Source organism: Trachurus trachurus (genome assembly GCF_905171665.1).
Source record: "Trachurus trachurus genome assembly, chromosome: 12".
Lineage (NCBI taxonomy): Eukaryota > Metazoa > Chordata > Actinopteri > Carangiformes > Carangidae > Trachurus > Trachurus trachurus.
Window position 1 is genome coordinate 22,372,874 of NC_139908.1, and position 22,539 is coordinate 22,395,412.

General features: G+C 40.6%; 1 protein-coding gene across 1 annotated transcript in view; it reads right to left on the reverse strand.

Annotated features, from left to right (window-relative positions):
• Window positions 1–22,539, reverse strand: part of LOC310994280 (putative flavin-containing monoamine oxidase A) — a 53,968-nt gene that overhangs the window by 14,105 nt on the left and 17,324 nt on the right. The window contains exons 8-10 of the mRNA XM_083982910.1: window positions 15,245–15,345; window positions 5,706–5,864; window positions 1,625–1,711 (exon numbers count right to left, since the gene is read on the reverse strand). Coding sequence (XP_083839036.1) covers window positions 1,625–1,711; window positions 5,706–5,864; window positions 15,245–15,345 — 347 coding nt within the window. The remainder of the gene's footprint in view (window positions 1–1,624; window positions 1,712–5,705; window positions 5,865–15,244; window positions 15,346–22,539) is intronic.

Sequence of the window (22,539 nt, forward strand, 5' to 3'; positions counted from 1 at the left end):
GATAGACATTGGAGATAACGACACACTCCAGATGTCTTGGTCATACTCCAGGGACTGCATGAAGTGGTATGGATTTCAACACAAATGACTTGATAAGAATTATGAAGTACCTCGATTACCTCCACGAGCTGCAGCTGTAACCACTGTCTGTGTTGATAAGGCAGCAAAAATCAAGAAGCTCTGATATCCATTGGGTTGGTGTGAAATCAAGCCAAATACCTCTCAGCACTGTGCTATCAATTTATCAGCTTTCTGTCTCTCCACTTAGCGAGGAGTTGCTGTTATTGTATTCTGTGAAATGATGCTTCCCTCGAGTCTCTTTGTCAACAAAACCATCAAAAATCATCAACCTCAAGTTACCTCGGGGCAATTTTTCTTTCCATCCTGCCTTTCAACAGTAAAGTGAAGGGACTAAAATCTACATGTACATTTGTATGACTAATGCTCTGTTTCACCGTCTACCAGTGTTTGCTCTACATCATGTAATGGACCTAAGTAGCTGCTCTGTATGCGTGTGGCATGTCATGATATGGAAATCTACTGCATGCAACATACAGTATTCTTAGTGTGGTGGTGGTTCATGATGGAAGCTGTAGAGGCTTCATCCCTTTTATATGCATTTTATTTGATTGTAATTAAAGAAACTATCCCAAGTCTTTGGGGAGATGTCCAATAAAGAGCACTAGCTGGGTCTCCATTGCAATTTTGTGGGTTATTTAGAAAACTCAACAAAACACAATTTCCAATATCCTCTTCCTGATGAGTAGTTTTAAGCAATTAAAGTTTTTTTTTTCCCTTGCATATATCATTTCATTTAAATGTGACAACAGATTTCCGGCATTCTGTCTCTTGGTTGGAACTGAGAAATATTGCTCATGCATGAATTTAATCTTTAACAAATTAGCAACATTAGAGGTTTTCTTTCGTTTTCTTTTTTTTTTTTTAGGAAATTTGTGTTTCCATTTCTCATTTGCCATTTCAAATTGCACATTAAGCAGGTTAATGGAAACGCACCTAGTGAGGAAAAAAATATAGTCACGGATCAGCTGTTACCTTATGCCTCCCTTAGCATCCTTGAAATTCTTTCCTGTAACAGAGTCATTTCAAAACTCCACAGATCACCTTGTAATCCCATGCTGCCTTCCCACCCTCCTATTAATGCTAATTCCTTCAGCTGTGGTAATAATCATATGTTTCTCAACAGTAGTGCCTTTCAAGTGTCATAAACCATTGTGGCCCATATTTTCACATTCCATGAATAAAATATTGCAGTAAATGGCTCTAATACAAAGGGGTAATAAAAATGTAATTATCTTATCATATCTTTTGCTCTGCCCCACATTAAGACCCCTGTTGTAATGTTAATGATATCAAACTGTTTTAAAGACAGGGCAATTGTAACCACTTTTTAGTGCGTGGTTTGCTCTGTGTGCTCTGGTCTATTCTATATTTCTTTTGAAAGAAATCCGCTTTGTTGCAGAGGTGCCGACTTTCGCAACACAATGTTGCTTTCCTCTCTGGAATCCAGAGAAAATATGTAACCACAGATCTGACATTACATATTCTGCTTCAGATCAAAAAATATGGTTGCTTTATTGCAAACATCTGCCTCTGAAGTACTTACTCTCTCCTCATAGTGGATGAAAGATGCCGCCTCAGGACCCAGGTATTTGACCAGACTAGAAACCACAGCGTTGCTTCTCTCCCCAGCCTGCAAGCAGAAAGAAATCACTTTCCAAACTCTGTCCTTCTTTTATATTCACCTATCAATCAGGAATATAACAGCAGGCAGCTGGAATATGAAGACTAGAAACCTATCTGAGCTGGACACAGGAAGCAGCAGTCAATTTGAATAACTCAAGCATCGTCAGCACATGCTCCTGGTTGTATTATCACACACACGGTGAGTTATTCAGAGAGCAGCTGAGGCCTGAGGGCCAAAAGGACAGATCACCATAAAGCATGCTGACAGATCCTCATCTGCATGTCACTTTACCTTTCCTTCCAGCGCTAGCCTGGTGCAATAATTTGGATACTCATATTCTCTTAACAAAGGGGGAATAGCAGCATGGTGACAAATTGCTTTCAATATAGAACTGAGAGAAAAAAAGAATATAATGATTTCATGTTCTGAGCCGACTGCGTGAGAGGTAGATGTAGAAATGACGAAAAAAAATCGATAGATAAAAACACTTACAGATAATATTACTGGCTAAATCATAATTAAACAGCAAGCTCAGTGTGCAGCCGTAACCTTGATGACCACTTGCCTCACAGGCACCAACACTGTTTTCCTCTATTGAGCAGTGAAGTAGCAGGGGGAGGTTAATTATTTAGCACCCTGTGCAGCAGAGACACAGCTAGTCTAGAGTTTTGTAGCAAGTCAGGATAATGACAGAGATGCCACAACAATGCAAGACACAAGGCTCCGATTTATTTATTTATTTATTTTCAGGTATAGGGAAGAGACAGGGTCTAAATGAAAATGTCATCACAGTATGACAGAGGGAGGAAAAAGCAGAAGAGGAAGATGTAGGCTGAGTGAACTGAATGCCGAGTGTGGTTATTGGAGAACTGTGTGAAATGTAGCCTTATCAATCAGCAACATAAGCATAAAGGGAGACTAATGCAGCATGAATCTGCTACCAAAACTGCTGCAGGAAAGGATTTACATGATAAATTAAAATATAAAGACTTGCATTGATATTAGCTGAGTCCCAGTGCAGAGACTGTATTCTTTGCAGGCTGCATGTGAAGGCCGGCTGCGTCACAGCGGCATGACGAGTCTGTCCTTCTCTGAAGGATCCGTTAAATATTGAAATGTGTCCTTCATTTGTTTTGCAATGGAGGATCCAGCAGAGTCTGCATCCTCCATGTCCAACAGGTGCATCACTTGTGTAACGGATGTGCACTCACTCACCCATAAAGGACGTGCTAACCAACTTGCCAAGCGGTTGTTAACCTCTTGGCGAAGCGGTTAGCATCGTCGCCTGCCGTGCAGGAGACCAGGGTTCGAACTCCACCTATAGGGCAGGCCATGAGAAAACGCAACGCAGAGAGCCAGATATGACATCGGCTACACTTGCATGGATCCTTTATTACGGAAACCAATCCAAACTTTCCATAACGAAATGCAAGTGCCAGGTGCAAGTAGTAATTGACAAAACTTTCACCTGTTCATGTCTTACATTAATCTCAGTGGTACTAAAAGCTGGAGGAAGCATCCGGTTGCTGCTGTGCTGCTGCAGTGCTCAGATGTCATATAATCTCTCATGCAATTTTCATAATGCTGCCCCTGAGCACTTTTTTTTTTTCAAAATAACACAATGTGGATCATATACATTATGTTGCCATTATGTTGTCTCTGCACGTAACATTAGGCTTAGCCTTCAACCTTCATGAAAAACTGATGAAGCCAGACATAATATTTAAAATACAACTGTATGCATATGACCTTTCTCCATGGTAAGAGTCATGTGCACTTACATTTAAATTACATTTTTAAATGTAAGTTAATGTTTTGTCCTGAAGTTAAGTTGCTCCAGTTGCTTTAAAATCATGACACCTAGTTAGGCAACTAGTCAGGAACAGCATATCTTGTCCATCCATACTCTCACATTATGTTCATTTGGATGCATTCACGTTCAGCTAAAATATGATTAAAGATATCACCATGATGGGAGAAAGAAAACATTTGCCACTTTGCTTGTTTTCTCTTTGATGTGACCAGTCAATTACTTTAAATCCTAACAAACAAACAAACAAGTTTAAAAAGCTGACATGTTAAAATTAGAGATGCATATAAAAGAATTAATATTGTAACTGTCTGCTACGGTGGCCACTTCGAGATGATGCACGACAAAAATTCACATCACGTGCAAATGCACGCTGCAAAACGGGAGTGTTTCCAGAGAACACAAGACGGTGGTGGGGGTAGCGTAAAGGTGTTTGAGTCCAACTCATGGCCCTTTGTTACACTATCCTCCCCCTCACTCTTGTTTGTTGGAATAAAGGGGAATTATAACGCATTTGTTATTCAATGCTTGTGACTCCAAGAGTCACAATTGCACATTGAACAACAACTCCTAGCCAGGTTCATCATGTTTTAGAGTTCCCTGGAAACACTTCTGTTGTGTTGTGGGAATGAATTTTCAACACGTTTGTTTATTTGCATGTGTTGTCATCAGAGCTGGAGCCGATCATTGTCTTTGTCGTTTAACTGCCTGTTGTCCCTTGCTGCCGTTTCAAGCCTGATGTTAGTGGGTCTTTGTGACTTTTCTGACCAGTGGAGAAGGAGCTGAAAGCAGAGGAAAGGTCTGCATGCTGTTTAGGAAATGACTCAGTCTCTATTTGACTTTTTTCTTTTATCAACAGTGATCCAAAACACCAACTGCTGAACCCCCACATTGTGCTGCAGAACGCTTGCTGGGTCTAAATACTGAGCGCTAAAATACTGACAGTGGTTCCCCCAGCTGTGACTTTTATGTTCCCTTCCACAGCCGGTGAGGTCTGCACCGCCTTTCTGTTGTTCCTGAAAATCTCTGCTGTGACCGGGGAGCGTATTCGGCTCAGCGTTTGAAAACTTGGAGGAGTGCCGTGAGACCATGAGGCTGAGTCGACTGATTATGCCAAATGAAGCAATTCATTCATTGTGCAGCATCAACAATTGTTGTGTGGAGCTTTGTGTTTGTCACCTGCAGTCGCTGTGGACTTCATGTTGCTTATCTGTACAATGCCATGCAACTCAAAAGCACCACACATTCAACAACGCTACAACAATTTAAAGAAAAAAAAAGCAGAACATTACAACCTTCATGAAGGATAATTAATTTCAGGTCTGTTGAACTGCGTTAGTAACTCTAACCTTGTTCTCTCTTTCAAAGGGAAAGTTCAACATTTTGGCAAATTGGCCCATTGCCATAATCCCTATAGTTTTAGGAGTATGTTCGTTACCTTTAATTGTCGGTGCAAGCTGTTTTTAGAACGGCGGAGCAGAGCCGCAAGCTGCTCAGAGCTACACTACGGAGGCTCATGGGATTTCTTGGTTTCCCTCATCAAACTCATCAAACACACAATCCAACAACTCCAAAATGCTCTCGTGGACAAGTTGTGACCTGCACATTCACCACGCTATGAGATAATGACAGAACGTTACGAGGCGGAGTCGTTTTCTAGGTAAATTCATGCAAAACCGCTGATGCACGTTTCCGTTGGGGGCAGTTTTTCGGCAAGCAGTCTCTGCATTTGCCTCGAAAACAACTCTGTCTCGTAACGTTCTGTTATTATCTCATAGCGTGGTGAATGTGCAGGTCACAACTTGTCCACCAGAGCGTTTTGGAGTTGTTGAATTGTGTATTTGATGAGTTTGATGAGGGAAACCAAGAAATCCCATTAGCCTCTGTAGCGTAGCTCTGAACAGCTCGCGGCTCTGCTCCGCCATTCTAAAAATAGCTTGCACCAGCAATTAAAGGTAACGAACCTACTCCTAAAACCATAGGGATTATGGCAATGAGCCATTTTGCCAAAATGTTGAACTATCCCTTTAAATGTAACATTTTAACTCACTTACCTTGAAATTTGTGTGTGTGTTTACACAGATGCTTTCTGCTTCCACTTTAAGGAAAATTTAAAAACTCAAATCCTTTTACACAAGTTGAATTCTCCTGAGCTCTTTCCTTACCGACCCCACACTGAGAACCCATTACCTCTTTGGTAGTCCACTGAGAAGCCTGCTGTCCTGCGATGAAGCCCACCAAGGCAGCATTACCACTGGGGCTGGTGGCATCAAAGGTAACACAGAATGGACTGCCAGTGGAAGATCCTGTCACTACTTCGCCAGAAAAGCCCTTCTCCCTCCAAAAAGCCTGTAGAGAAACAGAGGCCACAGCTCGATTGTAGTTCAACAGTCCAACACAAAACAAGTCTCTGTCAAGGGGATAATTCTTAGTCTTCAAAGTGACATATTATGGAAATATCACTTTTTGAAGGCTCTTTAACATATATTTGGGTGTTTGTCTTGCCTTCTGGGCCCTCAAAATGTGAGAATTGACAAAAAAATCTGTAATTTGCAGGCTCCATAGATTGAAATCCATGTGGTTTTACGAGCTGGTCCCTCAGTTGTTTTCCAGTGACGTAACTAGTTTCAAATTTGCATAATACCACCCCTACCTGAGACCGGTAGAAGGGTTGGGGCGGGGCGAGCAGTGACTGATTTGCATTTAAACCAGCCGTTCTGAACAGGGCTGTTTTGAGCGGATGAAAGGAGAGCTGTGATGTTTGATCCTCGGGGTATTTTGACCACAGCATGTCACAGATATGTCTTTAAGACACCTGGGGACAGTTCCAATGTGTATTGGAATGAAGTTGGATGCTAAACTTGTAACATCTCCTCTACAACTGCGTTTTAATGCCAAAGCTATGTAGCAAAACCTATTATTCTGTGTATTGTGCTAAAATCCTGACATATTCATGAAAGCATGACACTTTTGACCCTAATAGTTGTGGCGGAGGCATCTGTACCTTTAGTATAGGAGAGGCTGAACTGACCGTGAAAGCTGTCTTACTTAGTCCTACTGTACTTTAATTGTGTAACATTGTATAACCATCTGGACACTATACCGTTTACAAAAACCTTGGTGTCAAACACACAATATACTGCAAGAATATGAATATAAAAGGTCATTGCAGGGTGAAGGCCATTCGCTTTGTTGCCTTACTGAATCAATACACTTAAGTCATTGAATTCTGGCCAGGTCATTGGTCATCACCTCTCTTGTAGAAAAGCTCAGGAAAAATACATGTTTTCTCAAAAAGGGTCAAACTATTGTTAATAATTTCGATTTAACTTCATTACATGAGTAACTCTGTATATCTAAAATACAAAATAATCTTTTTACCTAATTCCAGAACACGTTTCCCCTAAAGCACAGAAAACACAGTTGGGATATATTATGCGCCAAAACACCTGTTCCAGTATTTTCTGTTCAGGGGCTCAGTGTCAGCATATGCCACTATCCTATTTCTCATTGTTGACGCGCATCACTGCTCCAGAAAATAAGTTTTTCTTTTGCTGGATCAGTAACCCAGCTATTTTACCTTGACTTTTTATTTTGTGTGTTTGGCACGTCTTGTGTGTGTGTGTGTGTGCGCTATAGCCGTCAAACACAGCGACCATGTGGAGCAGCCTGTTGTGTGTTAGAAGCATTGAGACAATTTGCAATTTAGACATTTCAAACTCTCTTCATATACAGTAATTGCATATGAGGTACTGTAGGTATTCGTTGTTTCTGCTCAACGAAATTTTGTTTCACTAGGATCACTCACCATCATCAACTGAATAAATGTGCATGTATTTGAAGAGTGCGTTCAGGTTATGAGTGAGTAATCTACAAACTGAATGCTGTGCAGTTGATTTGTTGTGATTATCGTTACGCTCATGGTGCATGTGAGATGCACTGGCAGCAGAAGACAAAAGCATTTATGTAGGACAGTTGTAGTGGATGTCGCTTGTTTGCTCTATGTAACAAACATTCATTCATAAAATATGCATTGTTGTACTGTCATGCAAAAACAGAGTAGAGAAATGTATATTCTAGTTCCAAAACTTATGCATGAATAGAAAAAATACATTTTCATATGGATTTTTTTTTTTTGCATTATAGTTGATATGAATACATTTCAGATGGGCCAAAATTATAGTTTCAACATTTAATGTGTTTCAGTGGTTCCTCCTAGGATGGCATGAGAAAAGTGACACAAATATTTCATGAAATAATAAGTGCTTGTCTCTCCTGCACGTGCTGTGTAGCCTGCTGACAATCTTGCAGTCTGATGTAATAAGTGACTCTAAAGTATCTGCAACAAAAACCTCTTTGTCAGTCACTGTCTTGACTGTGCATCAAAATAATAGTTATATTAATTTTGTGACTTACTGAGATGAGCTGCAACAGTGGGGGGAATGAAATCAGTGATCGTTCTGTCACTTCTGCAAACTCTTGTGCCTGTGTGCATACGCTTATGCAGTTTAACTACAGTATTTGCATATGCATGCACATATGTTGGCCTGCATCTGGATGCATATTCATTGGATTGTGTGTTAGTTTAGCCATCCATGCTGATTCTGTCTGCATCTGCAAAACACTGAGAGCACGCTAATTCTTAAGTCTGAAACGCTAATTGCTGCGTATTTATTTATGCATGTGGTTTTCACATCTTGATTTTCTTATTTCTATTTTCCAGTACAAATGATGCCTTGATTTGACACATGATCACTGGAGGAATTTATTCAGCATTCCAGTTGTATAACATTAACTTGCCCATTGTGACTGTAAAAGAATAACTAAGAGTTATTTACATTTGACTGTGCTTCCGCTCCCCTCGAGTGTTTCTTCAAGAATAATTAAAACACAATGTTCTTGCATTATAATTTTAAATTTACACGGAAAATAATAATACATAGTTTGTAGTGGGAAATACATTCTGGCAAGAGAGTAAGTAGTCTTCCCTATGCGGACAGAAAGTGATTTTGTTCCTTTCATATAATTTTTCTCCAAGGCCAGCACAACACTGTTCTGCTCTGGCACCAAAGGCCACATTTGAGTGACAAGTGAGTAACAAGTGTGGAGTATGATGTCTTTGCTTCATCCAGTCATAGACCTCAGGAGATTCTCCAAGGAGAAGAGTTGCACAGAATGTTGGGTATATTTGCACATCTGCATAAACAGGCAGGTGCAACACCCACTGCAATCCGTATCTTCACCTGTCTTCAGGATTTGTCCCCAAAAAACAAGCTACTCCAGGCTTCAAAATTTAAAGACCGTCATGAATTTACATCCAGAATTCACATACGCTCCATATAATGTGGGGATGATGCCACTGCTCTAAAGTGTTGCCCCGGCAAATCCCCCAAAATCAGGCGGTGTTATCACAGGTAAGCTAAGACGCAGATGTGAGTCCCACCCTGAGGCTGCCCTAAGGACTTGCATCCTGAGAGGGACAAGCTGTTGCTTCGAGTATTGTCTCCCACTGTGAGGCAGATTATCCAAAGCATGAGTGCGGATTCAACTGTTTATGCTGAATATGCAAAATCCTTGGCCTTACACAAGTGTTGTGACAAGAGCATTCAGCTCCGCCTCTATATACTGTATATGTTTTGTTTTGTTGCCTCACATCTTCAAGAGAGGCATCTGCTGCCATCTGCCATGAAAGTGATTTCCTCTGGTCATGGGTTTTATTTTGGGATTGATCTGTGATTATCGGTCATTTTTCCATTAACATAATGATCAAAATTGATGCTACTAGTCACCGATCACCTTTAAACCAATCACATGTGACTTGTACTTTGGTGTCAATGGCGCGTTTCCACTGCAGGAACTTCGGGGTAATTTTACGGGGCCAGCCCCGTTGGTGCGTGTCTCCACTGCAGGAACCTGCCCCACAGGGCCATTTACAGGAACTTTTACGGGGGCTAACGGAGTACCTACTCCAGGGTAGGTACTCCGTTCGGCCCTGAAAAGCTCCTGGGTGGGGCTCGAGGTTAACCCGGCACTGATTGGCTAAAGCTAGAGCAGGCTCTGACGCTACCAGAAAGCACCAAAACAACCGGCATTTTTAAAAGGGGGAGCAGAAGGGGAGCATTAGCCTAGCAGACACCGCTGTAAACAACAAGAAAACAGCAGGAAGATGTACGACAAATGGACCGACGATGAGGTGCAGACATTGATTGCAGTCTATGGCACCGAGGAGATTCAGAGGGGGTTTGAGTCATTGCGGCGAAATGAAAATATCAGCGCATCTCGACACACTGGGGATCCATCACGCCGCAAAACAATGCCGTGAAAAGTTAAAAAAAAAAAAAAAAAAAAACTCAAGCAGGATTACAATCAACCGCCATGTGCACAAACACACAAACCAGAAACACGCCTACTGCCTCAGCTCCTTCCATCCTTCTTCGTTGTTATGTTTTTTGTGCATGTGCTTGTGACCTGCCTGGGTGAAGTCACGGTCGAAACTGTCGCACAACGATTAAGCGGGGATCGAAACGCCGCGGGGTCCGACGCTGCAGTGGAGACACGGCCACTGAGAGGGCCGAGTGAGAGGACGGTTCCTGTAGAAGTTCCTACCCCCTCCCTTTACCAGGAACTCCTGCAGTGGAAACACGGCTTATGGCTGAGAAAAGCATGGTGCTGTTCAGTTAGGATAACAGGTGGTTCCATGTCCTTCTGAGACCACTCAAGAACCAACACCACTAATAGCACAGTGGCTCCTACTGTAACTTAAAATTTAAAGAGCATAAGCAGAAAATGTAGGGCCCCACACTGCAAATATTCACATTTCCTTTTCATTCATGATTCTCACACACATCACCACCTGTAAAGACAGATTCCAGATTTTTTGAGTCCATAGTTCACCAGTGTTTAAAACACCTCCCGGCAAATTTACTGGTTGCACTTGCGCAAGTAGAATAGAACATTTACTTGCACTTTCTCAAATTTTAGGGGCAAAATGACCCTGTTCAGGGGCATTCTGGAGCCCACAGAGTCTTGTCTGTGATAGCTGCTGTATCTCAGTACTTGAGCACTCATGTTTGACTGTACTATCAGAACAGTATTTCACTGCTTGGTGTTACATGCACCATGTGTAACAAAGCATTTCTTTTTACTGTGACTTCATTGCTTGGGCTGTTGAAAGTTGCATGCCGAGCAACACAGTACAGAAGTCCCCACAGTCCACTACTGCTGTGATAATTCAACAACCTAAGTGCCAGCTCCAGTTGTTGAATAAATGCATTTGAAATTACACTTGGCTACTTACTAACATAAAAGTGAAAGTATTTGTAATGTTCAACAACAGCCAAACAGCTGAAATACGTCCAACTGGAAAGAAAAGCTTTCCACTTGGTCACATCTTTTTTAAAACAGTAAAATTACATCAACTTATCGGTGTACATCATTTGCAAGTCATCAAGAACTTGTTTATAAGGTACTTGAATACTGAAAGCACTAAAAATGCCCAGACCTTTTTGTTTATTGGATGCTTTTGATGTCAAAATGAAAATCCTCTCCTTTGGACACAGGAGAGGTGAAGGGGAGGCATGGAGGGAGAGGTACTGTAAGTAAGGGCCAGATCTTAACACACAAACACAAAATCAAGCACTGATATCAGTGTGACAAACACTTCCTGAAGAGATCATCATATAAGTCGTCTATCACAAATACATATCCATAATGCAGCGAGGATGCTTTGGAGCTCCCGTGACAATTTTCTTACTTTTAAATGTTCCCTTTGAAGTAATCCAGTGATAGCTGCCTGTTCATCCGCAGACATGTAAACAGGAACTGTGAATTTGGACTATTTTTAATGCCACTTTGCCAAATGTGAAAGGTAGGCTAAATACTAAAATGAGGAGACCATAATGTGAATCCTGGTACCTGCTTTTGACAGTAAAGAACACATTTGTTGAACTCTTGCTCTCCTGATGGACTTCTATCATCACAGTGGCTCCAAAACAGGCCCACATGTTAATGTCAGCATGTTTCCATCTATCAGATTAGCAAGTACATTTCAGTTTCACTCCATTTTCACACAAAAGTATCTTTGTAAGCATCCACTTAACAATACAAGGATGTCACAGCAGATGGGACTTCAATTACAAAAGACCAACCAGTTCGCTGGAAAAAACAGGTAATTGCAGCTTTTGTGAAATGATGCACTGACTGGGGAACCTGAAATACGGTTTTAATCTCAATGTTTTTGCAAACAAAAAAAAGAGTTTTCTCTTATAACACAGCAGTTTGAATATTTTGGACTCAGGATTGTCTTGGGGTAAGTGATCCTGAACGAACAGAGTGGTATGAATAAATTTTAGAATAAGAAATAATTTATGAAATAAAAAGAAAGTAACTGCTAGAAACAAATTTGGCTTTGATAGACCCACAGTGACTGAAACCGGATGTTTCCAGTGAAAAGTGATCAGCCTGCCACGACACCGTGCCCGCATTTGTTCCACTCTATCATGCAGAACTGATTTTGCTCAATGACATTTGTGGATTTTTGGGCACAAACAGCTTTTATCGGGCTGTGAAAGTGCATCTCAAGGGAACCTAACCCAGATAAGAGGCAAGTTTGACTTCTGTACCCAGTATTGTGACACTTTGATGGTAAGGAGGACGGTTTGTAAAGTATTCATGGGGAAAGACTGTCTGAAAATGTTCTGTAAATCTGACTGTTAGCCCAGATAGAAGACAGATAGCCCAATTTATTTTTGGACCTTTGATTGTCACGTCCTGTGATGCACATGTATAGTTGATACATGGATATGCTCCATTTATGTGACCTACAATAACTTCGTTCTGCTGGTTCTGTGCACACTGGCTCTGTCATGGAGCACTTGATGCAACAGAGCTGTCAATGATCAATTATCAAAGTAGTTTCACTTTTGCTTTTTCTGCAATGCAAAGCCTGTTTAGATGCCATTGATATGGACAGTATAGAACAGAAACTACGTAAAATATAGTCAAGTCTGAAGGGCCTCAATTTATACATCAGTATCAATATTTATCTGTGTATTTTAATTGGTTTCTGACCTACTGATGATCTGATGTGTGATCTACAAAACTGGTGAGGTTAACAGATTCTCTGGAAGTCCACAGTCGAGTGCACCTGAGACTCTGTAATAAATGATGGATTCAGGTTGACACTGCAGAGTGCAAGAGTGTGTGAAAGTCAGTGAGTCTGCAGGTTTTAGAAGTCCACACATTTGGACTGAGCCTAAGATAATGTCAGACACTTTGTCTTCATCACTTTGTGTCGTCACTGACAGCCATCTGTTATTTTTGACATTTTTTAAAAATGCGACCGTGTATTAAGGGATTGTTTGAAGCCATGGGCATAGTTTTTTTTGTTTGTTTGGTTTTTTTATCTGTTTATATGGGGAATTTAGAGAACTCTATATTGTGCAAATGACAAAGGAAAAAATGAGCAAATTAGAAATCAAAGCTACTATTTCCTATTCATCTGTATCTGTTAACACAAAAATGTCTACATAAGTGGACATTTGGATGGAAGCAGGTCCAGATGAATGTCCAATTGGTCTTAAGATACTGAAAAATGTCCTATTCACAGTGCACTTAAAAATAATAATAGCTAAATAGTGAAGCAGAACTGTTTAGATCATCCCCTGGTGGCAGCAGTATAGCTCATAAACCCTGTCCCCTCTATGTCTGCAAACCCAACAAGACACAGTACACAACAACTTCCCAAAGATGTGTCTTATTAATTTATGTTGTAAAGTGTGCTTTTAATTGGCTATTTGATGTTATGTGTAACACAGTGGGTGACAGCTGCGCCTGTATCTAGGATATCTAGAAGAAGGTGGTGTGACTTAAAGGAGAATTCCGGTGATTTTCTAAATAACGCTCTACAGCTCTAGGTCCCCAAGTGCTACCATAGGAAACGACCCGAGAAAAATATGTGCAGCCAGGACCTACCTCTCCTCCTGCTAAACACACATGTAGCACTGCTGTTTCATATTAACAGAGTTTATGCACAGTCAGTGTTGTGTGGTAAGGCACTGGTGGATGTTGCAAAACATGTGTAGTCATATTTTGAGCATAATAGAGGCCAAAGTCATGGTTTTAAAGTTCTGCCCCCATTACTTCGCTGTTTAACTGCAGTGTAGCGCAGCTAGCAGGAGGAGAGCTAGGTCCTGGCTGCACATATTTTTCTCGGGTCTTTTCCTAGCACTCAAGGGCCTAGAGCTGTAGGGCGTTATTTAGAAAATGACTGGAATTCTCCTTTAAGGCATCTACAGTACAGAGAAAATATGAGGAGGGCTGCAACGTGCAACAATGTTTCTTGTAGCTGGGAATTAAATATTTCCTGTGGTGAAGTGGTATGAACCCAACCATTAGGCCAGTATGGTGCTCACATTGCACCTGTTTTGATCAGTATTGAAGCCGTTTGCTGTCTGTATTTACTGTATGTCGGTTTGCCTTGGCTCTTATCTGTGCACTGGTCTTAGCGTGATTGCGTTTCTGACCCTCAGATGCCTCCTTTCAGTTTAACCTTCTATATGTATAATTTCTACATCCCCCCTCCATCATTGCCTGCCATATGTCAGGGAAAATTATCTATGCAGCTAACCTTAACACTCATAATTTTCAGTGCTCTATTCTTGTGTGAAAGGATTGCATGCCTCCGTCACGTGGACTCCACCTCCCTCTTGGCAGAAAAAAAAAATCATATTTATAACTGTAGTTAGACAAGCAGGCTCGCCAATCAATCTCCACATAGGACTGCTAACACATGAGAGTCTGAAAAAGACGTATTCTAGATCAGTGACCAGTATTTTCATGTTTTTATCAGCATCCAAATGCATTTTGGCAACAAACCAAGGCTGATCAAATGAATGTTTGCATGAGCACTAATGATTTTCTGTTTATTACAGTAGACACATTTAATCTACTAACAAGGTGCACAGTCATTTTGTTAATTAATTGTGTGGTTGCAGAGTGTAAAATGGAGAAGATTAAATAAATCAGATTTCATGTGCTAAAGGGCTCTTTTGTACTAAGTGTTGAGATCTACAAAGAACTTGTGCCAAATGAGGGGCGTCTGTTTCCTGCTACGAGCTCTCTGGTTTATAAAATGGGTCAACACGCACAGATCTGAAAACCATCTCCACTTCACCCCTGCTACTGGGACCATTCTTACAATTTGAAATGAAATGAAATAATGAAATAAAAAAAATAAATGGTGTTTTTCACTAAAACTAGGTCTGTATTTTTGCTGGGCAATTCTAAAAAATTATAACTTGTTTCTGCTCCACAAACTGCAATTTGCAATTTGGGGTAGCTTCTTCTCCGACAACTCTCAATCACAAATTTCACTTAAGACAACAAATAAGGAACCAAATGAGAAACCTCATGTTGCCACCATTTGTCAAATTGGCCCCTGGATTCTAACTGTGAAAATATTCAATTTGACAAACGTACAGTAATAACATACACAGAATACTGTATTCTTTGTAACAGAATAACAGCTCGACAAACCTTGCAAGTGTAACCAGCTGAATTATCTGTTACCACCCATACAGAAATAAAATGTAAATTCTACAAATTCTAATATAAACAGCTCTTCACAGCGCAGAGTGACTGTATAATGTATAACGTTTGTGCCTTTGTATCATCATAACATAATTCATACAAGCATATGTTACACAGTGTTTTTATCCTGTGTTACTCACCGTCTGGTAGGTAATGATGAATTTGATCATGTGGCCCACAGGCATGTTCTGGGTAAGGAACGCTCTCTGGCTGGGCAGGGCTGGCTCGTAGTGGATCTTTGCTGTTGGGAAAACCACAGTACACCGTGAACACAAATAACTGTGTCCTCTTCGTCATTCCAGGCCTGATGCCTGAAGTGGCTCCACAGGTATTGCTAGTGGGCTCAGCTGAACAATCAATTTCCACAAAATGTCACATTGTTGATGTTAAAACATGAGTAAAACCTGAAGAATAAAGATGAAATGACCTTTAAAATTTCAATATCTACTCTTTGTGTCTTAATCAGACGATAACACCTACAGTATTTTATCAGTACGCTAAATTTAGCTTTTCTAAATAGCAGCACAGGCAAGTCACTTTAATTATCATTCTCTATTTATTTTAAACACAACACCCCTTCATTTTATGCTTTTAATTCAAATGTATAGTAATGCTAGAGTGCATAAGGGGTAGAGTAGCCAATTAATTCACTCATATCTACCAGTGAAAACTGCTATTAAATGGAAAGTCTGACACTTTTGAATATGATGCACATCAGTTGAGACCCTCCAGTTGAATAACACTGGTGACCGTCAAATCCAACCCCCCAAAACATACTGCAAATGTTTTTGATGGTTTCACAGTGCTGCCTTTCTGTGTGTCAAGGGATCGTTTTGGACTGGTCTGAGGTCAGTAAATGGCCTTTTGCCTAAAAACATCTCTGTTCTAGTTGTATGTTACAGAGCGTCAGCTCCCCTCTGGAAATTTGGGACGGGGAACCAAAAGGTGAAGCAGCTTTTACTTTTATGCACCTCGCTGGCTGAACAAGCTTCCTGATCACCTTAAGTCTGCTGAAACTACCAGATCATTTAAATCCAGGCTTGAAATTTTACTTTTAGCTCCAGTTTACCAATTTAGAGAGTGTTATGTATCTAGACTTTTTACATATTCTGCTGTTTTAGATAATGCACCTGCTGTTGTATTTTTTCATTTTGCCTACATGCCCAGGGATAACAGATGCATATTAACTATGAGCTACCTCTGGTGCGATTTCAATTAATTGTGTACTGTTCCTGAAAAAATAAACCGTTAAATAAAACAATATAACATACATAAAAATCACTGGTTTATTATAATTTTTTTAAATACTTGTATTTGGTTTGATATATTTTTTAATGGCTCTGAAAGTTCCATTTGATGCGTTTACATGCACTTGTCAAACACTCTGAATTGCCTTGTGTCTGAATGCTGCTTTGTAAATAAAACTGCCTTGCTTTATTTAAAATCCAAAATGTTTAACAGCTCCTTTCAAACCAAGGATGGAAACTTTTGTGTTGTCTCAGACCAGACCACTTTTCCATTCTATTTGTTTGCTATTTCTCTGCACGTTGCATCAACTGCTGTATCAAAACGGATAGCTGTGCTCCTTAAAGGACCACTGATGGCTCTTACATCTGTAAAAGGTCCATTTCGCTGATGCGAGAGTCGAGTAACATCATCAGGACCATTAGAGGTGGTGCATGTCATACAGAGGAGCAGGACTGTTTTCTGGGCCTGCTCTGGTGAGTGAAGCGACATCTGGCCAAAAGCCAGGCTTTTAACGAATGAACCAGTAGAAGACGTGAAACATCATTTAGAAACTGTCAAGAGCCTGTCAGCAAGCTCAAAATAATGCCCTTAATGCTAAACAAAATTGATGAGCCTGATGCAGTAAAATTGAAAAACAGTGACATGATAAGTGGCTCCAAACTAATTTGACATGGTCACTTAGACATTCAAATGACAGCACTGTACACATGACATAAGACCTGTCAAGTGGTGTCGTATCCATAATGCTACTTGTTTTGACAACCCCGGCTACCTTAATGGCAGGAAATGCCTTCTACCTCATTATTTGTCAGGCAGATGTTAAACTGTCGATGGCTAAATGAGACGTATTCTTGCATCTTATTCTTTTGAATGCTGAAGTGCTCCACGCGGGCAACACTGTCATCGTCTCTTACTAGCGCAAATGAGCCGTGGCACTTTAGGGGAACTTCACCACAACTCAGCGTCACGGTTAAATCAAGATGACGTGTATAAACAGGTTCATCGCGGAGGCAGTTTAACAAAGGATTAAGCACACAAATCTGCTCCTGTGTGCTCAGGAGGTGTGAGAGGGCTCACTGACGGTAGGGCCGGAGTACTCTCTGCTGCAAACACAGTCGTGTTATTATACTATTGTCCTACATTCTGTCTGGTATGCAGCACTTTCCAGACTGGTACTTTTAAAGACATTGCTTTTTGGCACCTTTTGAAAAGGTGGCCTAAATTACAAACCTTATCCACCGCAGGGTAAATACAGAGGATTTCTTCCCTGTCAATAGAACTGAAAGAGCAGCTCTAAGAAAGACACACTATCTTTAGCTTCACAACTTTTCTGGGTTTGCTTGCTGTTTGTTATAACTTCAAACTACACACACAGACATAAGAAAGAGGACACATAAAGGAGGCACTGATTGCTTTGTCTGAAGAAAATAACATAAAATTCAAGCTTTTCATTACTTTATTTCCTCCTGAGGTGACTGGGAGTGCAGCATATTCACATTTTGAGCCATGTTGGTCTGTCAGTCATTGGTTCCACCTCTCTGGTTCAGACTGAGGTATTTCAGTCACTACTGGATTGATTATTGGAGCAGATATCTACGGTGGCCAGAGGATGAATGCAGACTCCCAACATTCCTCTCACAACACCAAACAGCTGTGAAATGACATGTACATTTGTAAAGCGTTTCCAAGGTTTCAGAGCGGGGGCTATTGCACTAAAGTGGAATGAAGATATCCAGAATAACTGAAAAAGTGAGGCTTGACAAAGCCTCATTGCTAAATCCTGGCTCAGTCCGTTGCATGTTAGCTTAACCAGGATGACCAAGTGCAGATAGGTCAAACCAGTTCTAAGTAATCCAGATGCGAGCCTGTCCACGGCTTTCTGAAACAGATCACGGTATCGATCATTGATTCACTGATGAAGACGTGGAAAAGACACTCGCTGCAGCAAACTTTCCACCGAGCGAGCAGCTACTCCTGCCGAGCGCTCACAAGGAGGTGATCGTTTAATTTCCTTAAAGCAGAAGTTAGCGATCCGGTCGTTTTGGCTAACTTCCTGTCAGCAGATGGAGTTAGCAGTCCCTGCCCTCGTCCCTACGTCACCACATTCACGTGCATCCCTTGGCTGCACACACAGAGAGGACCGCCCCTTTATGCCGTTCTCTCTCCTCATTGGATAAAGGTTGTAGTTTTCTCCTCGGCTTACAGCAGAGCAGAGTGACTGACAGACCCGTGTTTCAGACCAAACACTCTATATAAGTGATTGCTGTCGGAAGATAAAACTATTTAAGACTTATATCAACACAAACATTCTGCTTACTTCTGCTTTAATATGGCTGCTGTCAACGGGATCAGAGAAACTTGCCTGACAGTGAGTCAATAGCAAATCAACTAAATGTGTAAATTGTCAAAAAGGTGAATGGTGATAATTACAATTCAGTGAGTCAACAATTTTTTCCAAATCAGCACATCACATTTGCATATCGGGATGGGTGCCTTTCACATTTAAACCAATATGGTACCAATACCCGGTACCCGGAACTGGTACTGGTATGCAAAGGTGTGTATTTGTGTTAATTGAAGTTATTTTGTTATAAAAATTGTGAAAACTTAAGAATTTTTTATATTTATTGTTATGATTTGGTGCAAACAAGCAAAGTTGGCATAATGAGGTGTCTTCCTTAACGGCAACAGCGGGATCTCTGTTTAAAACTGAGCACACGGAGAGGAGGGGCTGTTCACAGACAGTAGCGTTCTCAACGGGCCTGAAAAAGACCTGTGTTAAGTGACATCAGGGAAAACTGTGACACAGAACAGGCTACCATGACTCTACTGATGCGTCTTTATAATCTGTGATGCATGTTACCAGCAATTTTGTACAAGGTGATAGAGGTGTGTTCCAAACATTTTAATATTTTATTATTATTTCTGATGGTGCAGAAATGTGCCATGCACTGATTTCTGACCTGCCCAGAAAAACTCTCTACAGTCATGAAAGCTGTGATGCCTCCTCATGGAGTACGTGTCACAACCACCTTTGCAATGCCATCAACAGTTTCTAATATGTAGAATACTATTATAAGTTTTATATAAATGATGATGTTACAATTCAAGTAATAATAGTAGGCTTCTTCACTGAATGACAGTGGATCTGTAGTATTTTAATGAACGCTAATGAAAATTAGACCCTGAAATAACTGTAAAACAAATTTATCTGCCTTAAGACTGACGGCTGAGTGAGTGCATACAACACCAGCTTAAGTTAAGCCTGGCTGTTAGCCTGGTCAGGAGCAGGCTAGCTGCAAAGAATAAATGTCCTTGGACCTTGGCAACATACACTACTCACAAAAAGTTGGGGTTATTGGGCTATTTTCTTAAATTTCAGAATGCTCCTAAAATGCATTATAGCCTTTAAAAGGTGAATTTAATTTGACCTTCTCTAAACTTTTGAATGCACCTGTCCAACTGCTCCACATTCAGTTCTTATAACATAACCCTCTAGTCGTGTATCCCTTACTTTCTCTGAGTTGTGCCTCCACTTTTGTGTAACCAAGTCCCGGCTAAATTCAGACGGGATAATTTAAAAATCTCAGTGTAATCTGCTATCCTGGTTTTGTGCAACAATCCTCAGGCTACTTTGGTCGACATTTCAAAATATCCTTGGCCAAGTTACTGAAGGCCAAATTGGCCTCATCATTGGTGTGTGTGTGTGTGTGTGTGTTTGTGAGTATGGTTTTCATTGTAATAGACTTTGAGTGGTCGATAAAAGTAGAAAAGTGCTACACATGCAGACCATTTACCAAATCCTGCTGAATGGAACGAAGACTAGTTGTTTACAACGAAGCACATCTTTTGTGTTGGTCAGCAAGTAAACACTTCACTCTGGTGAACATGGTAGACATTATTGTGTCCCATATCTTCCTCAAAAAAAAAATATATATATCTCATTGCACAAACTAGAGAAACATATAAATAAATAATCCCGTCTGCACGGCACCACATATATAGGCTACAGCTCATTTATATACTGTATGTATTTGATAACTATGCATCAAGGAAAGATGAGCATGGTTTTGAGCAATTCAAAATCTTGTTTGATGATGTGTGCAATAGTGTAATCATTAGGTCTCCTTCAGTGTGTTAAATTATTTGTGGGATAAATGATTTGGGATTTGTGCCGTTTAGTAATTTATGAGTGACAAAGACATTTCTATTTTTGCATTACTGTTACTTTTTTGTACATATGATTGTATATACATGTATTTACTGGTACTGTACATTTATTTCATTTTTAAAAAATCATGGAAATGTGGCAGGTGGGCTGGAGTGGGGGATCTGCCCAGGGCTATACACATGCTAGAACTGCAACGGGTACTGATACATTTGTTACAAAAGCCACAGAACACATATTTCCATCTCTAAGTGTAACTTAATTATTCATGAATCTATACATATAATTTATATGGTTCCATTTAGACGCTTCTAATATACAGCCCTAGACCAAATTTGACCCAGTTACAATTAGCTTAATTTACATAATTTTGCATTAGAAAAGCAGTTTGACTAAACTTATATAGTAAGAGCAGTCTCTGTGATGTCAATCAGTCTCAGTGTCCTCGCCAGAGAGGGTGGAAGGTGGAGGACTGGAGGTCAAAGAGAGACAACATTTTGCCTTGGACCACACATGGAAGAGTACTGTGTAGCAAGTTCTTCCCTGAAGGCATCTCATTTGACAGCTCATCAGCCTCTCTTTCTGCATCACTCAGTCATTCTTGGGGAAACAGCTGCAGGTTCAAGAGCATCTTTTGGCTCTGGAGCAATCCGCACAACTGCTGATTCCTGACCCTTAACACTCTGACTTCTAAAGATGCTTCTTCCCCCAGAGTGGTTTTCTTTCAGTCTTTTCATCATCTTTCTGTCGGTCTTAATCTTGACTTCCTCCTCTTAAAAGTACACTGGCATTTGATCCTTACGCTTCATTTTTGTGAATGCACTACTAGAGAAAGTTGACCTTGCTTTCTCAATTTCCTCTGTCACTGACCTGTGAGTCATACCTGTGGCAGCCCTGAGCGAGGGGCTTCAACCTTTCCATTACTTTCTCACCCCTTACTTTTAACGTAGCACACGGGCACTTTTAAGTGTTTTTGGCTGTCAGAGGGATGAGGACATGAAAAGCCACTCAAATCAAGACGCAACATCAAAAGGTACAATGATTCAAAAATGCGGCTTCCAAATAGCAATTTATAGAGGAATGCCAAAAAAAGAGAAAACCTTTAAAAAGTATGAAAATAGCAAAAACTGAAGTCTAGTTCTAGCAGTACCTGTGTTTGTTGTGAAACTGGATTATCCCTTTCATCCAGAAAAGCCAACAGAGCACTGTAGAGTAGATGAAGTTAGAAGCCATTGTGGAGAAGAGAAACTACTCATATGCACGACCTATAGGTGTGAAGCCCAGATAACGTCCACATGAGCCTCTGTGCTGGGCTTAACATTCAGTGACCGTCATGTGTCAACGTCTTGATTTAACCATAGATATAAGCAGCTCTTATAACTCTGGGCAGGTATCCATACAGAGGGGCAATTTAAAACACACACACACACACACACACAAAAAAAAAAAAACAACCTAATAACAGCAGATGGGTTCTAAAAAATAGCAACGCCCACTTGAATAAATCTTTAAGGCCATCAGAGATGGGCAGCCGTGTTCAGCAGCCACTTAATCCAAATGTTAAAGATAGAGCCCTACATCTGTGTGCACGTTACATCACAGCTCTTTTATTTAATTACGGACTAAGCCCCTTGACTCTGGCAGCAGACGCCCTCCCCCATCCCTCCATACACACACACACTGTAGTTTCCAACGTTACTTAATAATTTCTGCTGCTGGTCTTGACAAAAATAGAATCATGGAGGATGATCCTTTTGGCTAAAAATCGCCCTAATTAGCTTAGAAATTCATCTAACTGTGGTTTAATATTGGATGGCTGTAAATCTCTACGGGATACATACCTAAGTAAACATAGCCGGAGGACCACAGACGATGCATTTAATTTTGACAACTCATTTGAATGCTCTGAGAAAATATTGCATTATTATCTCCTTACTGGATGCGATGAGATCCTAGATGAGCACACTATTATCTACCACGGTGAGAACACTACTGGTTTGAACTGAGTAGGCTGCGCAG